Source organism: Lithobates pipiens, unplaced genomic scaffold (assembly GCF_037356315.1).
Source record: "Lithobates pipiens isolate NorthernLeopardFrog02 unplaced genomic scaffold, aLitPip1_a1.2 Scaffold_28, whole genome shotgun sequence".
NCBI lineage: Eukaryota > Metazoa > Chordata > Amphibia > Anura > Ranidae > Lithobates > Lithobates pipiens.
In genome coordinates, this window is record NW_027507789.1 from 226,370,826 (window position 1) to 226,388,674 (window position 17,849).

General features: G+C 46.2%; 2 protein-coding genes across 2 annotated transcripts in view; both read left to right on the top strand.

The window, feature by feature from the left end:
- The window catches only part of LOC143936205 (ABC-type organic anion transporter ABCA8-like), a 394,203-nt gene that overhangs the window by 279,424 nt on the left and 96,930 nt on the right, over positions 1 to 17,849 (top strand). The window lies entirely within an intron of this gene.
- Positions 3,195 to 17,849, top strand: part of LOC143936207 (ABC-type organic anion transporter ABCA8-like) — a 110,276-nt gene continuing 95,621 nt past the window's right edge. Inside the window, exons 1-4 of the mRNA XM_077460616.1 lie at positions 3,195 to 3,436; positions 12,881 to 12,985; positions 15,707 to 15,914; positions 16,105 to 16,260. Of these exons, the coding sequence (XP_077316742.1) occupies positions 12,881 to 12,985; positions 15,707 to 15,914; positions 16,105 to 16,260 (469 nt within the window). The 5' untranslated portion in view covers positions 3,195 to 3,436. The remainder of the gene's footprint in view (positions 3,437 to 12,880; positions 12,986 to 15,706; positions 15,915 to 16,104; positions 16,261 to 17,849) is intronic.

The window sequence follows — 17,849 nt, forward strand, 5'->3', positions numbered from 1 at the left end:
CCCATTGTTTCAATGGGGGCAATTGTGTCCCATCATTGATGTCACTGGGCACCATTGTTTGTGTCATTGAGAGAAATCATGCCCCATTGCTGTTGTCATTGGGCCCCGTAATTGGTGTCATTGGGCCCCATTGTTGGTGTCATTGAGAGAAATTGTGCCCCATCATTGGTGTCATTGTGAGGAACTGTCCCTCATTGTTGGTTCTCATTGAGCGGAATTGTCCCTCATTGTTGGTGTCATTGAGAGGAATTGTGCCCAATCACTGATGTCATTGGCCCCTTTGTTGGTGTCATTGAAACTGTGCCCCATTGTGAGGAATCCACCCCCTTAGTTGGTGTCATTGGCAGGATATTGTGCCCCATCACTAGTGTCATTGGGCCCCACTGTTGGTGTCATTGAGAGAAACTGTGCCCCATCGTTGGTGTCATTGTGAGGAATAGTCCCTCATTGTTGGTGTCATTGTGAGGAATTGTGCCCAATCACTGATGTCATTGGGACCCACTGTTGGTGTCATTGAGAGAAACTGTGCCCCGTTGTTTGTGTCATTGCAAGGAATTGTCCCTTGTTGTTGGTGTCATTGAGAGGAATTGTGCCCTTTCACTGATGTCATTGGCCCCATTGTTGGTGTCATTGAATCTGTGCCCCATTGTGAGGAATTGTCCCCCATCATTGATGCCGTTGTGAGGAATTGTCCCCCATCGTTGGTGTCACTGTGAGGAATTGTCCCCCTATTGTTGGTGTCACTGTGAGGAATTGTCCGTCGTTGGTGTCATTTAGAGGAATTGTGCCCCGTCATTAGTGTCATTGGGACCCATTGTTGGTGTCATTAAGAAATTGTGCCCCATCATTGTTGTCATTGTGAGGAATTGTCCGTCATTGTTGGTGTAATTGAGAGGAATTGTGCCCAATCACTGTTGTCATTGGGCTCCACTGTTGGTGTCATTGAGAGAACCTGTGCCCCATCGTTAGTGTCATTGTGAGAAATTGCCACTCATTGTTGGTGTCATTGAGAGGAATTGTGCCCGATCACTAATGTCATTGGCCCTATTGTTGATGTCATTGAATCTATGCCCCGTTCTGAAGAATTGCCCCCCATCACTGATGTCATTGTGAGGAATTGTCCCCCATAATTGGTGTCACTGTGAGGAATTGTCCCTCATTGTTGGTGTCATTGAGAGGAATTGTGCCCAATCACTGATGTCATTGGGCCCCACTGTTGGTGTCTTTGAGAGAAACTGTGCCCCATCGTTGGTGTCATTGAGAGGCATTGTGCCCGATCACTGATGTCATTGGCCCCATTGTTGGTGTCATTGAAACTGTGCCCCATTGTGAGGAATTTTCCCCCATCAGTGGTGTCATTGGGAGGAATTGTCCCCCATTTTTGGTGTCATTGGCAGGACTTGTGCCCCTTCACTGATGTCATTGGGCCCCACTGATGGTGTCATTGAGATAAACGGTGCCCCGTTGTTGGTGCCATTGCGAGGAACTGTCCCTCATTGTTGGTGTCATTGAGAGGAATTGTGACCGATCACAGATGTCATTGGTCCCATTGTTGGTGTCTTTGAAACTGTGCCCTATTGTGAGGAATTGTCCCCATCATTGGTGTCATTGGGAGGAACTGTGCCCCATCACTAATGTCATTGGGGCCCCATTGTTGGTGTCATTGAGAGAAACGGTGCCCCGTTGTTGGTGTCATTGCGAGGAACTGTCCCTCATTGTTGCTGTCATTGAGAGGAATTGTGCCCGATCACGGATGTCATTGGCCCCATTGTTGGTGTCATTGAGGGTTTTTGTGCCCCATGGTTGGTGTCATTGAATCTGTGCCCCATTGTGAGGAATTGTCCCCCATCATTGGTGTCACTGTGAGGAATTGTCCGTCATTGTTGGTGTCATTTAGAGGAATTGTGCCCCGTCATTAGTGTCATTGGGCCCCATTGTTGGTGTCATTAAGAAATTGTGCCCCATCATTGTTGTCATTGTGAGGAATTGCCCCCCATTGTTGGTGTCACTGTGAGGAATTGTCCGTCATTGTTGGTGTCATTGAGAGGAATTGTGCCCAATCGCTGATGTCATTGGGCCCCCACTGTTGGTGTCATTGAGAGAACCTGTGCCCCGTCGTTAGTGTCATTGTGAGGAATTGTCACTCATTGTTGGTGTCATTGAGAGGAATTGTGCCCAATCACCGATGTCATTGTCCCCATTGTTGGTGTCATTGAAACTGTGCCCCATTGTGAGGAATTGTCCCCCATCAGTGGTATCATTGGGAGGAATTGTCCCCCATTTTTGGTGTCATTGGCAGGAATTGTGCCCCTTCACTAATGTCATTGGGCCCCACTGTTGGTGTCATTGAGAGAAACGGTGCTCCGTCGTTGGTGTCATTGCGAGGAACTGTCCCTCATTGTTGGTGTCATTGAGAGGAATTGTGCCCGATCACTGATGTTATTGGCCCCATTGTTGGTGTCATTGAATCTGTGCCCCATTGTGAGGAATTGTCCCCCATTCTTCATGTCATTGTGAGGAATTGTCCCCCATCTTTGGTGTCATTGGGAGGAACTGTGCCCCATCACTAATGTCATTGGGCCCCATTGTTGGTGTCATTGCGAGGAACTGTCCCTCATTGTTGGTGTCATTGAGAAGAATTGTGCCCGATCACGGATGTCATTGGCCCCATTGTTGGTGTCATTGAGGGTTTTTGTGCCCCATCGTTGGTGTCAGTGGATGAAATAATACTCCAAGGGCCAGATAAGAGCCAGCAAAGTGCTTCATCTGGCCCCAGGGCCGCAGTTTGAAGACCACTGCTATATACAATTACATGAATTGAAATAAAACAAGTTAAAAAACGAAATGAAATATTATACTATAATAAAAATACAATTTTAATAAAACACAGCTGTGAATAAATAACTCGGGTTTGCAAAAAGAAAATCATTGATAGGTCCAGATAGTGGTCAGAGGTTAAGGACCCCCCCTCCCCCCCCCATACAGTAATTGGGACAATTGGGATTTGCATTATCTCCTCTTCTGTATCTTGCACATTGATGACCGCAGAGCCGCCAGTCCTTGTAGATTCTCCAATCTGTGCAAAATGTCAGATCTTTGGTTTAGTTCCCCCTCTGGAGGGGTTGGGGGGGGGAGGGGATCCTGGCTTCCTCTGCTCCACATCCATCCAACCATCAGATGAAGAATGTGGATGGGATGGGGGGTGACGGTTCTGGGCTGGAGGTCCACATAATATGAGAATTGTCCCCGGTGGAGGTTCTCGGCTCACACGCAAATCACAACATCTGGGAGCTGCGCCAACATCACACACACATCTGCGTCCCGGTCATGTGACTTCCTCAGACCGACGCTGTGCTGGGCGAGGAGAAGATACAACAGATGGTGGTGTAGGAGGATCGCGGTGGCCGTGTGTGTGTGATCCTCTCCGACTCGCAAGGTAAGTGGATTTCCTGCCCGGGAGATGTGATGCTTTAAAGCACGGGTGTCCAAACTTTTAAAACAAGTATACTGTTCTTTAGACTTTAAGGGGGCCAGAGGGTGGCCAGTGGGAGTAGTAAATGTCCTGGCATTAGTGGGGGTAAGCAATGCCCCATCTTTAGAATTAGGGGGCCCATAGGTGTCAGTGGGAGGAATAGTGCTCCATCATTGGTGTCAGTGGGAGGAATAGTGCCCCATCATTGGTGTCAGTGGGAGGAATAGTGCCCCATCATTGGTGTCAGTGGGAGGAATAGTGCCCCATCATTGGTGTCAGTGAGAGGAATAGTGCCCCATCATTGGTGTCAGTGGGAGGAATAGTGCCCCATCATTGGTGTCAGTGGGAGGAATAGTGCCCCATCATTGGTGTCAGTGGGAGGAATAGTGTCCCATCATTGGTGTCAGTGGGAGGAATAGTGCCCCATCATTGGTGTCAGTGGGAGGAATAGTGCCCCATCATTGGTGTCAGTGGGAGGAATAGTGCCCCATCATTGGTGTCAGTGGGAGGAATAGTGCCCCATCATTGGTGTCAGTGGGAGGAATAGTGCCCCATCATTGGTGTCAGTGGGAGGAATAGTGTCCCATCATTGGTGTCAGTGGGAGGAATAGTGTCCCATCATTGGTGTCAGTGGGAGGAATAGTGCCCCATCATTGGTGTCAGTGGGAGGAATAGTGCCCCATCATTGGTGTCAGTGGGAGGAATAGTGCCCCATCATTGGTGTCAGTGGGAGGAATAGTGTCCCATCATTGGTATCAGTGGGAGGAATAGTGTCCCATCATTGGTATCAGTGGGAGGAATAGTGTCCCATCAATGGTGTCAGTGGGAGGAATAGTGCCCCATCATTGGTGTCAGTGGGAGGAATAGTGCCCCATCATTGGTGTCAGTGAGAGGAATAGTGCCCCATCATTGGTGTCAGTGGGGGGAATAGTGCTCCATCACTGGTGTCAGTGGGAGAAATTATTATTATTATTATTATTATTATTCAGGATTTATATAGCGCCAACAGTTTGCGCAGCGCTTTACAATATGAGGGCAGACAGTACACTTACAATACAAATCGATACAGGAGGGATCAGAGGGCCCTGCTCGTTAGAGCTTACAATCTAGAAGGGAGGGTCAAGTTGAAACAAAAGGTTTTAACTGTGGGGGGATGAGCTGATGGAGAAAATGAAAATACAGTTAGGTGTGGGAGGGGTAGGCTTCTCTGAATAGAAGTGTTTTCAGGGATCGTCTAAAAGCTAATAAAGTAGGAGATAAGCGGACAGATTGATAGTGCCCCATCATTGGTGTCAGTGGGGGGAATAGTGCTCTATCATTGGTGTCACTGGGAGGAATAGTGCCCCATCATTGGTGTCAGTGGGAGGAATAGTGCCCCATCATTGGTGTCAGTGGGGGGAATAGTGCCCCATCATTGGTGTCAGTGGGAGGAATAGTGCCCCATCATTGGTGTCAGTGGGAGGAATAGTGCCCCATCATTGGTGTCAGTGGGGGGAATAGTGCCCCATCATTGGTATCAGTGGGAGGAATAGTGCCCCATCATTGGTGTCAGTGGGGGGAATAGTGCCCCATCATTGGTATCAGTGGGAGGAATAGTGCCCCATCATTGGTATCAGTGGGAGGAATAGTGCCCCATCATTGGTGTCAGTGAGAGGAATAGTGTCCCATCATTGGTGTCAGTGGGAGAAATAGTGCCCCATCACTGGTGTCAGTGGGGGGAATAGTGCTCCATCATTGGTGTCAGTGGGAGGAATAGTGCCCCATCATTGGTGTCGCTGGGGGGAATAGTGCTCCATCATTGCTGTCAGTGGGAGGAATAGTGCCCCATCATTGGTGTCAGTGGGAGGAATAGTGCCCCATCATTGGTGTCAGTGAGAGGAATAGTGTCCCATCATTGGTGTCAGTGGGGGGGATAGTGCTCCATCATTGGTGTCAGTGGGAGGAATAGTGCCCCATCATTGGTGTCGGTGGGGGGAATAGTGCTCCATCATTCCTGTCAGTGGGAGGAATAGTGCCCCATCATTGGTGTCAGTGGGGGGAATAGTGCTCCATCATTCCTGTCAGTGGGAGGAATAGTGCCCCATCATTGGTGTCAGTGAGAGGAATAGTGCCCCATCCATTGGTGTCAGTGGGGGGAATAGTGCCCCATCATTGGTGTCAGTGGGGGGAATAGTGCCCCATCATTGGTGTCAGGGGGGGGAATAGTGCCCCACCCATCATTGGAGCAAAGGTGTGTCAGGAGGAAGGTGTCTCTGGAGCTCCTCCAGGTGATCGGTGTGAGAGAGGAGTGTGGTGGTGAAATCTCTCCCAGCTCTCCTGGCCCCTTTCTGGGGAAGTCATGGAGGCCAGCGGGGCCTCTCCTGCTGGAAGCTCGCAGCCACCTCCTGGGCCATCAGGTGACATGCCTGCCCCTGTACAAGCCATGGCTGGTGATCTCTTTGCCCCTGGTGAGGAAGAAGGCTCGGAGGCCATTCGGGAGCGAGTGGTGGCTGGGATTAAGGTCCTGAATAGGAAGAAAGACAAGCTCTACAAGCTCAGAGTGGAGCTGAAGCGTTTTAGAAAGGCAGCGTGAGGGCTTGCAGAGCAGGAACCGTAGATCAATGGATTCAAAAATTAAACTGGCTAAAGTTCGGGTAGAACACTAGGAGACCATTGTGTCCATGACGGAAGGAAGAGATGGGCCTTTCAAGGGAAAGTTTGGCAACGATCAAAGGTTTGGAAGGATGGCAAAAGTGGAGGTGGAGGAGGAGACCCCCAGTTCTGACCCCCTGCCCCCTCAGGGAGAGGTAAGCAGCCTTCCCAGGACTCAGGAGGCATGCTGAGGGCCATCCAGGTAATGGAGTCTCCTATGCGGGGGGATCAGTTGGCGTGATTTGCCTGATAATGTCAAGCCCCAAACAGGGGATAAAACTGTTTTTGTGCAATTTAACACCAGGATTAATGCCGAACGTGTGTCCAGTGACAATCAAGTTGCTAATGCTTTGTGTAGCAATGCTGTACTTGCTGATGCTGCAGCGCAGCAAGAGTTGCATTTAAAAAAATGACATTCCTGCAATGGAACTACAAGTCTCAGCCCAGCCTGTTAACCCTCCTTTAGCTGAATCCAAAGCTGTTTGCCCCACAGCTGCTGAAGACTCTACAGCACAGCTTCAGGAGACAGCTGGTATTGCAGCAGAAACTGTGACTGACTATTCCTGATGGGAAACTGAATGTGTGTGTGACTGATAGCAATTGTGTAAGTGTGATGGACAATTATCCCAGCTCAGTCAAAGCAACTAATAATGTACAGACTACTGTGACATCACTGTGGGGCCTTGGCCCTGAAGAGCCTACATTTGCTCAGGTGGTACGCTGTGCTCCTGGTAACTCCACTTCCAAGCGGGTTTTCCCCCTGCGGGCTACTACTTTGACCACCCCAAGATCTGGTCTTGGGTCTCTGGCTTCTGCTGGGGTTCCGAGAAGAAATGTAGTCATTTTTAAATGGGAAGGTGGTGCAATCCCTTTAGCACGGCGTTCGGTGGTGGATATGATTTTGGAGATGGGTTTTGGGGCAAACGACCTCTATGCCTTAATACATGTGTCTGGGACACGGGCTTATACTATTAGCTTCACCAGGACAGAGGTTCTTGACCTGTTCTGGGAGCGATATGAGGCTCGGTGCAGGTCAAGGGAAGGTCTGGCCCCAGTTGCAGTTTCACAAAAGGTCAACAGTGAAAAAGATCAAAATTATTCTCACTAATGAGAACGTCCCCGCTCGGGATCTAGAGTTCTGGTTAAAAAATGATGGGGAGGTTTTGACTGAGCATAATAAAATCCTTGATGAACGTAACATCTGGACTGGGGGTTGGTCAGTAACAGTCAGGTTGGCCAGGGATGGGAATGTTGTCCGTCACCTGCCCTCCTCAGCTTTTATAGGGAGGGATAGGATGACTATTTTCTACCCTGGTCAGCCGAAGCTGTGTCACCGCTGTGGAGAAAAGGGGCATTTGAGCTCCTCCTGTTCAGCCTTGATATGTTCAGTGTGTCGGGGTCAGGGTCATATGGCCAAGGACAGCACCCAGATGATCAGGTGCAACCTATGCCAGCACCTTAGCCACCCCTATAGCAGATGTCCTGAAGCCTGGCACAATATGGAGAAGTAGGTAATAGATGACTTGTCTAGGCTGGACAGGTTGAAGGCCCTTAGAGTACCATCCTCCTCTGCGGTGACTGACTCCCCTGGTCCTGTTCCCTCAACTGGTCCCTCTCCAGTTCCTGTGGCCACCCCTCCTGTGTCTGTAAGTATTCCTTCTGTATCTGTCTCTGTGTCCCCCCAGCCTACTGTATCCTCTCCTCTTGTGTCAGAACCTTCCAAGTCTGTGCCCCCCGGGTCAGTTACCCCCCCCAGGAGTCTACCCCTCATAAGTCTGACAAAAAGAAAGCCCCCCCCCCCCCAGGAGTGGTAGAGAGTATCAAAATGGGTGCTGCTTCTTCCTCTGTAAAGAAGTCTTCTCTGATGAGGGCATCTCTGAAGCTGACCTGCAGTATCTGAAGGAGAGAAGGAAGGATGGGCGGTGGAAGAGGCAGGTGGTGAGGACGGAACGGGGATAGGAAGCTCCAGTGTTTGTCTCCAACCATCATAGGTCCTCTAAGTGGGATATTTCCTTATCTGGGGATTCTTCGGAGCAAAGTTCCGATTCTGAAATGGAGTTTGAGGCGGCCTCAAGAAAGAGAGAGGCTTCTGGTGATGATCAGCAGAGGGGAGCTAAGAAGCAATCCACCCAATAACCCAGATGGCGGTTCCCCCTCCGTTAAAAGTGGTGACAATAAATGTCACCAGCATTAAGTCAGTAAGAGCTCGTTCCATGGCCTTCTTTTTGTTCAGCCAATTAGATGCTGAAATTTTATTTTTGCAAGAGACTAGGCTCACCTCCTTGTCAGATATTCATATGGCCAAGAGAGAGTGGAGGTATGGTCCATCTTACTGGTCTCTTGCAGCCGAGCCTTATGGCGGTGTGGCGGTGTTGTTTAAAACTGGTATGGTAAATCTCCAATTGAGGTGGAGATTGGGAGATGTATGGTCTTAGACGTCCTTGTGGGGGGGCAGGACCTGCGCCTAATTAATGTTTATGGGCCGCACACAAAGTGGGACAGGAAATGCCTTTTTACAAGGATCAAGCCATTTCTTTTTACATCCCGGCAAGTGGTCTTTGGAGGTGACTTTAATACAGTAACTAGGCCCAAGGACAGGAAGGACTTCAAGGACAGGCTGGGATATGATAGCGTTTTTTTAAATAGTATGGTTAGGGATGCTGGTCTTGTGGATGTGCACATTAAGCACCTCCCGGATGACACCGGGTTCACCTTTCATCGAGGTAGTAGTCAGAGTAGGATAGATAGGTTTTTTTTGAAGGAGACCTCTGCTTTCTCGCCCCCAGTGGTGCAGGCAGTAGAGTTCTCTGATCACAGTATGCTATCTGTGGTCCTGAATGCTTCAGACGCCCCTCAGAAGGGCAAGGGCATCTGGAGATTGAATTCGACTCTACTCAAGGAAGAACTTGTTAGACAATCCTTTGAGGAATTCTTTCAGGCTCAGGTGACCATCCTGGACTTTTGTAGCAGCAAGGCTGAGTGGTGGGAGCTGACCAAAAAGAGGATCGCTGGATTCTTCAGGGGCCTAGCCAATAGAAAGCAGTTTAATAAATACATGACCTACCAACGTTTACGGAGGAAGCTGGATATTGTTGTCTCGAGAGGAGGAGATCCTGGGGCAATCTCCGAAGTTAAACTCCTCCTCAGGAAGTGTCAATATGACCGGCATGCCTCTTTGGTTCTGGAGATGAAGATGTCCCATTGATGAATTTGACAGAGGAGGTCCAGGTTAGGAGCACCTTCTCAGTGGTTTTAGCTGTCCGGGAGGCCTTGGGGCGGTGCAGGGCTGCAGGCTGGGGAAAGTATTTGCTAACATTGGATCAGGCAAAGGCTTTTGATCGTGTTAACCATGAGTACCTGTGGTTGCTCCTTAGTAAGTTTTAGATTTATGAAACTTTCCTCTTGTTAATGGTTGGGCAGTCCTTTGAGTTTGGCTCTGGAGTGCATCAGGGTTGTCCCCTGAGTCCTCTGCTCTGTGTGTTTGCAATCGACCCCTTCATCAGGCGGCTAGAGAGCGGCATGTTGTGTGGGGTACCAGTGGGGCTCTGGGGCGAGCCGCTATTGAGGGTTGTTGCCTATGCGGACGATGTGTCGGTTATTGTCACTGGGGCGGATGAAGCAGAGGAGGTGGTATCTCTGACATTATGTTACTCTGAAGCATCAGACTCTAAGTCAATCAGGAAAAGAGTGAAGTTTTCTGGATGGGAAAGGAAGGTGAGGGGTTTGATCTCCCAGACACCTTTCCAGTGCCCCAGGAAGGAATTAAGATTCTAGGGATTGAATTCGGACCTAGCGATTATGGCCTCAAACACTGGGAAGGCAGGCTGGAAATTGCCAATACTAAGTAGACATGTGCACTGTCAATAAATTCGTTTTGTTTTGTTCCGTTCCGTATTAGAATTAGAATTGGACTCGTACAAATACGAATTTTCGTTAGGTTCGTTAACTTTATGTAGCAATTACGGATGTTTGTTATGATGAATTTATCATTATGAGGGGCTCCCACCATTCCTGTGCTCTGCTGAATTCCTGGGTTTTTTAACTTCATCATAACGAATAATCGTAATTAACAAGCATTCTCATTTGTGAGGTTAGGCACTGGTGTTGGACGAGAAGGCAGTCTCCACTCCAATTCATCCCAAAGGGGTTCTATCGGGTTGAGGTTAGGACTCTGTGCAGGCCAGTCAAGTTCCTCTACCCCAAACTCGCTCATCCCTGTCTTTATGGACCTTGCTTTGTGCACTGGTGCGCAGTCATGTTGGAACAGGAAGGGGCCGTCCCCAAACTGTTCCCACAATGTTGGGAGCATAAAATTGTTCAAAATGTCTTGGTGTGCTGACGCCTTAAGAGTTCCCTTCACTGGAACTAAGGGGCCAAGCCCAACCCCTGAAAAACAACCCCACACCATAATCCCCCCTCCACCAAATAATTTGGACCATTACACTAATCAAGGTCCATAAAGACATGGATGAGCGAGTTTGGGGTGGAGGAACTTGACTGGCCTGCACAGAGTCCTGACCTCAACCAGACAGAACACCTTTGGGACGAATTAGAGTGCAGAGCGCGAGCCAGGCCTTCTCGTCCAAATCCGTTTTTTAAGAATGGTCAATCGTTCACATAGACACACTCCTAAACCTTGTGGACGGCCTTCCCAGAAGAGTTGAAGCTGTTATAGCTGCAAAGGGCGGAGCCAACTCAATATTGAACCCTACGGACTAAGACTGGGATTCCATTAAAGTTCATGTGCGTGTAAAGGCAGGTGTCCCAATACTTTTGGTAATATAGAGTATGTCATTCTGGTCATAGTTACACTTTAAAGGGCCAGTCCACTGACAGAAGATCTTCCATTGTGTGGTGGATGCCCGGTGATTTCTTCTCCCTCTCGGGGGGGGGGGGGGGGGGGGGCTCGTGGTGTTTCGCAGAGCCCTACATTCATTGAAGGTTCTCTGTTGCATGGAGTACATAGTTCTGGTTGCTGAGAGAAGTGCGGAGAGTAACATCTGTGTGACATTCCCGGGAAGCTTCTCTACTCCAGTTTCTGGAGAATTTCTTGTTTTTTTGGAGAAGTGAAATCCCTGGTGGCATTGCGGAGTTATGTGATGAACAGAGCTTATTATTGAATAGAAGAGCAGCTCAGCCTCAGGATCATTAAACACAATGCAACAAAACATTAAAAAAACAACTACAAAAAGCTACAAAAAAATAAAAAGATACAATAACAAAAAAAGCTACAAAAAAAACCCCCAACAAAATAATACAAAAAATAAGAGACAAAAAACAACAACAAAAAGATTTAAAAAAAATAATAAAAAGATAACAACAAATAAAATACAAAAAAAACAAAAAGTTTTTTTAAAAAGGTAATAAAAAGATACAAAAAAAGAAGTTACTGCTGCAACAAAAGATACAAAAAACAAGAAAAAGATAACAAAAACAGAAGATACAAAAAAGATTTAAAAAAAAAAACAACAGCAGCAAAAAGTTTTAAAAAGTAATAAAAAAATACAAAAACAACAAGTTACTGCTACGACAAAAAGATACAAAAAATACAAAAAATAAGAGACAAAAAAACAGCAACAAAAGAGATAAAAAAAATTATAAAGTTAATACAAAAAAATGACAACAAAAAGTTAATACACCAAAAAAGATACAAAAAAAACCCCAACAAAATAATCCAAAAAAAAATAAGAGATAAAAAACAACAACAAAAAGATAAAAAAAAATAACAAAAGAAAATAAAAAGATAACAAAAAATAAGATACAAAAAAGTATTACAAAAAGTAAAAAGTATCATTTGGTGGAGGGGGGATTATGGTGTGGGGGTTGTTTTCCAGGGATGGGCTTGGCCCCTTAGTTCCAGTGAAGGGAACTTTTAAGGCGTCAGCACACCAAGACATTTTGGACAATTTCTTGCTCCCAACTTTGTGGGAACAGTTTGGGGACGGTCCCTTCCTGTTCCAACATGACTGCACACCAGTGCACAAAGCAACGTCCATAAAGACATGGATGAGCGAGTGTGGAAATAACTGTAAGAAATAGATACATAAAAATTACTACATAAAGTTAATTCACCAAAAAATATACAAAAACTCCCCCCAACAAAATAATACAAAAAATAAGAGACAAAAAACAACAACAAAAAGATAAAAAATAATAATAAAAAGATAACAAAAAATAAAATACAAAAAAAACAACAAAAAGTTTTTTAAAAAGGTAATAAAAAGATACAAAAAAACAAGAAGTTACTGCTGCAACAAAAGATACAAAACAAGAAAAAGATAACAAGGACATAAGATACCATAAAGATTTAAAAAAAACATAAGCAGCAAAAAGTTTTAAAAAGTAATAAAAAGATACAAAAACAACAAGTTACTGCTACGACAAAAAGATACAAAAAAAACACAAAATAAGAGGCAAAAAACAGCAACAAAAGAGATTAAAAAAAATCATAAAGTTAATACAAAAAAAAGATACAAAAAATAAAATAAAAAGATACAACAACAACAAAAGATACAAAAAACAACAAAAAGATAAACAAAGTAATAAAAAGATACAAAAAACAACAAGTTACTATAACAAAAAAACAAAACAACAAAAAGATACAAAAAAAAAACCAAAAATATAAAAAAATACATAAAACAACAATAAAGCTGAAAAAAAAAACATTAAAAAGACACAAAAAACAACAAAAAAAGATACATAAATAACAAACAAGTTACAAAAACAACAACAAGGAGTATTGCCAGTAAGTAATCATTGGTGATGTTTGTTTTTCAGATGAGCGGAGGGACAGGGAGGGAGACCAGCCTCGTCCAGCAGACCTTTGCTCTGCTGCGGAAGAATATTCTGGTACAATGGAGGCGCCTGGGACATGTAGTGCTGGTAAGTAAACCCGTGACCGGGGGGAAGTGACCCTAAATGAGAGAACAATGTACGTTTCTTATGACCTTTCCTTTCCTCCGATACATTTGCAGGGAACTCTGTTATCGGATCTTTAATATCAGTGACTGGGTCACTTTAAAAGCATTAAATTGCAACTTCAGCCAAAACCTTATTTTAGTTTCAGCAGAATTGATAAGATGAAGCTTCTGCCAAGTCTCTTTTTTTTTTTGTTTAGTGAGAGTTTTGCCGCGTACACACGATCGAATTGTCCGGCAAACAATCCGGCGGATAGTCCGGCGGACTTTCTACCGAATGGACTTGGCCACACACGGACACACGGAAAGTCCGACGTTTGCTAGCGCGATGACGTACAGCACGTATGACGGGACTAGAAAAAAGAAGTTCAATAACCAGTATCCAATAGCTTCCTTTTTTGTACTTGCTTCTGAGCATGCGCCATTCTTAGTCCGCCGGACTAGCATACTGACGAACGTATTGTCCGCTGAAACCCAAGTCCAGCGGAAAGATTGGACTGCAAAAAATACTTTTTAAGTCCGCCAGACTTTACGCTGAGAAAGTCCGCTGAAGCCCACACACGATCGAATTGTCCGCTGAAATGCGTAAAAGTACGCCGGACAATTTGATCGTGTGTACGCGGCGTTTCCCTTACTTCCTGTTTGTATACGTAGCGCCCTGCTCCCGATTGGGCAGGCGCTATCAATAGAAATCTAGTTTTGTCTGAGCTGTAGTTTAGCTCAGACTGATGATGCTGAAATGCTGGTTCTGTTCCAGTTCAGCTGGTTGTGTGGTTTTCCCTTTGGTGCCCTTATAGATTGGCCAAGGTCGGAAATTGCAAGGAGCTGGGTGTATGGAGTGCCTCTTTGCCCGGAAACAGTCAGTGGGTGTGGTCTGCCCACTGTGCATTCTGGGAGAGGGTACTTAAGGGACAGACCCCGTGGCAGGGTGTGTTCTGAGATAAGGTGTGCTGCTGCCTTCTAAATTCTCTAGGGGGGGCCAGCTGGCCCGAGGCTTCGTTACTGAAGGGTAGGCCCCAGAAGTTCTGGGGCCTACCAATCCAGGGGTGGTCCTGTGCTGTCTTGCCTATGGGAAGAAGCCAAGCGACTGGAGGATCCAGGGGAGGACGTTTCAGAGAGAGGACCGAGCAACAAGGCTGGGGCCTCTAGAAGAGTCTGGAGACTCAGTTGGAGGAACGCATCCCGGGTCACCTACCGCACAATACCGCCGGTTCGGCTGAAAGAAACTAGGTACTGCGTGATAGTTCTTTGACATTGCAAAAAGTTGCTTGTTGCCCAATCCTGTGGCAGAGGATTGTGCAACGGTTCTACTAAGTCTTCAAGTCTGTGGCAGAGACTATGACCGAGCATCGCATCGCATCGGCTGCTAGGTCAGTGAGAGAGGCCTATCCGGTGGTTGCTGGATCCAGTTGTGGGTTGTCCTCTGGATCAAGAAATACCCCTGACCTGAAATTACAAGGTACCCGAATTCCCCTTAATCTTCCATCCCTCTATTGGAAAGTCTTTTTGTCAATAAAGCATTTGAAAAAAGGACTAAGTGTCGGAGCTGAAATCTATGAGAAAACTCTTTAATGGGGCCATAACGGCAAGCCCAATCAAATACCAGCAGCTCCTTCGGGGGTAAGTGCTACATATATAATTTGTGGCGGCCGGTGGTAATCTTTTTTGGGGGTGACAAACAGTTGCAGCAACAGTCGGGTCTAGAGCACTTACCCCAGTGGGCAGTGCTTCTCCCAGGCTTCACTGACAGCTTCGGTGGCGGCTACCCCTTCCCCTACTCTCCAGGTCATCACAGTGGCTTCCATTTCCTCCCTTCTCCTCGAAGGCCAATCAGGACTCTTCTCTTTTCAGCCAATCGGAAAACAGGTCTCAGACCCGCTTCTGATTGGCCGGATGAAGGATCGGTGTTTCAATAGCGATTTTTTTTTTTTTTTGCTGTTGTATCACCTGGGTGTGCTCAATGCTCTGCAGCCCGAGCTTACCCTATTTTGAAGCCTATTGGAGCCTTTGGCTCTAATCAGTGGGAGGAATAGTGCCCCATTATTGGTGTCAGTGGGAGGAATAGTGCCCCATCATTGGTGTCAGTGGGAGGAATAGTGCCCCATCATTGGTGTCAGTGGGAGGAATAGTGCCCCATCATTGGTGTCAGTGGAAGGAGTAGTGCCCCAGCATTGGTGTCAGTGGGAGGAATAGTGTCCCATCATTGGTGTCAGTGGGAGGAATAGTGCCCCATCATTGGTGTCAGTGGGAGGAATAGTGCCCCATCCTTGGTGTCAGTGGGAGGAATAGTGCCCCATCATTGGTGTCAGTGGGAGGAATAGTGCCCCATCATTGGTGTCAGTGGGAGGAATAGTGCCCCAGCATTGGTGTCAGTGGGAGGAATAGTGCCCCATCATTGGTGTCAGTGGGAGGAATAGTGCCCCATCATTGGTGTCAGTGGGAGGAATAGTGCCCCAGCATTGGTGTCAGTGGGAGGAATAGTGCCCCATCATTGGTGTCAGTGGGAGGAATAGTGCCCCATCATTGGTGTCAGTGGGAGGAATAGTGCCCCAGCATTGGTGTCAGTGGGAGGAATAGTGTCCCATCATTGGTGTCAGTGGGAGGAATAGTGCCCCATCATTGGTGTCAGTGGGAGGAATAGTGCTCCTAATTGGTGATGGTGGTGACCCCATGTTTGGTTTTGCAGGAGTTGCTCCAGCATTTGGTGTTGATCTTCATGCTGTTCTTGGTGCTGGCTAGTAGAGGGAATCTAAGCCCAAGCGAATACATGCCAGCTGCGGTCCTGGGGCGCCTGGATGAATTCAGCAACAACAGTTTTCCAGTTGGCTACATCCCTACAACCCCGGCCATCCGGGACATAATGCAGAGGGTCAGCAGAAGCCCCATCACCCCAGGTAAGATCAGCTGAGCATGGTGCTGAATGACTATATGAGGGTCCATCAGAGGGCCTGACTGCTTTATAAAATCTTTTAGTTCCCATTCAAGTGTTATACAGTATATGTGTTCAGGAATGTGGGGTACTCCCAGAATTATCCCCTCTAATAAATTAGTGGAAATGACAAAAGTCCCAATTCCTCCTTCCAGAAATATCGGTGAATGAATTTCAAAACACTTCTGACCTCCTGGACGAAGTTTATGGGAACATCACCGCTGCTGTGGAATTTGAGAATGAGTTTACATATTTTATCAGATATCCTCTCTACACCATCCCGAACCCCAACGTCTATGTGGCTGAAAGAGGTAAGAGAGCAGAAATCCAATTTTCAGCAGTGCCACGGAGGTCTCTGTTTTTACATCAGAAGCCCTTTCATGTCCTTAAAAACATCGGCTTGCTGCAACTTTCACACTGACTATTTCTTCTTTCCCTTTTTGCATTTGCATGAAAGTCTACAGCAGCCTTTCCCAACCATTTTACCCCAGAGGAACCCATGAAATACATTTCAGGTCTTGGGGAACCCCTACTAAACCAATACATTGGGGGTAAATTGGAAAAATACCCCTTACATTGGTGATCGGTGAGAAGAATGTTCCTTACATTGGTGATCAGTGATAAGAATGTTCCTTACATTGGTGGTCAGTGAGAAGAATGTTCCTTACATTGGTGATCAGTGAGAAGAATGTTCCTTACATTGGTGATCAGTGAGAAGAATGTTCCTTACATTGGTGATCAGTGAGAAGAATGTTCCTTACATTGGTGGTCAGTGGGAAGAATGTTCCTTACATTGGTGATCAGTGAGAAGAATGTTCCTTACATTGGTGATCAGTGAGAAGAATGTTCCTTACATTGGTGATCAGTGGGAAGAATGTTCCTTACATTGGTGATCAGTGAGAAGAATGTTCCTTACATTGGTGATCAGTGAGAAGAATGTTCCTTACATTGGTGATCAGTGAGAAGAATGTTCCTTACATTGGTGATCAGTGAGAAGAATGTTCCTTACATTGGTGATCAGTGAGAAGAATGTTCCTTACATTGGTGATCAGTGAGAAGAATGTTCCTTACATTGGTGATCAGTGAGAAGAATGTTCCTTACATTGGTGATCAGTGAGAAGAATGTTCCTTACATTGGTGATCAGTGAGAAGAATGTTCCTTACATTGGTGATCAGTGGGAAGAATGTTCCTTATATTGGTGATCAGTGAGAAGAATGTTCCTTACATTGGTGATCGGTGAGAAGAATGTTCCTTACATTGGTGATCGGTGAGAAGAATGTTCCTTACATTGGTGATCAGTGAGAAGAATGTTCCTTACATTGGTGATCAGTGGGAAGAATGTTCCTTACATTGGTGATCAGTGAGAAGAATGTTCCTTACATTGGTGATCAGTGAGAAGAATGTTCCTTACATTGGTGATCAGTGAGAAGAATGTTCCTTACATTGGTGATCAGTGAGAAGAATGTTCCTTACATTGGTGATCAGTGAGAAGAATGTTCCTTACATTGGTGATCAGTGAGAAGAATGTTCCTTACATTGGTGATCGGTGAGAAGAATGTTCCTTACATTGGTGATCAGTGAGAAGAATGTCCCTTACATTGGTGATCAGTGAGAAGAATGTTCCTTACATTGGTGATCAGTGAGAAGAATGTTCCTTACATTGGTGATCGGTGGGAAGAATGTTCCTTACATTGGTGATCAGTGAGAAGAATGTTCCTTACATTGGTGATCAGTGAGAAGAATGATCCTTACATTGGTGATCAGTGAGAAGAATGTTCCTTACATTGGTGATCAGTGAGAAGAATGTTCCTTACATTGGTGATCAGTGAGAAGAATGTTCCTTACATTGGTGATCGGTGAGAAGAATGTTCCTTACATTGGTGATCAGTGAGAAGAATG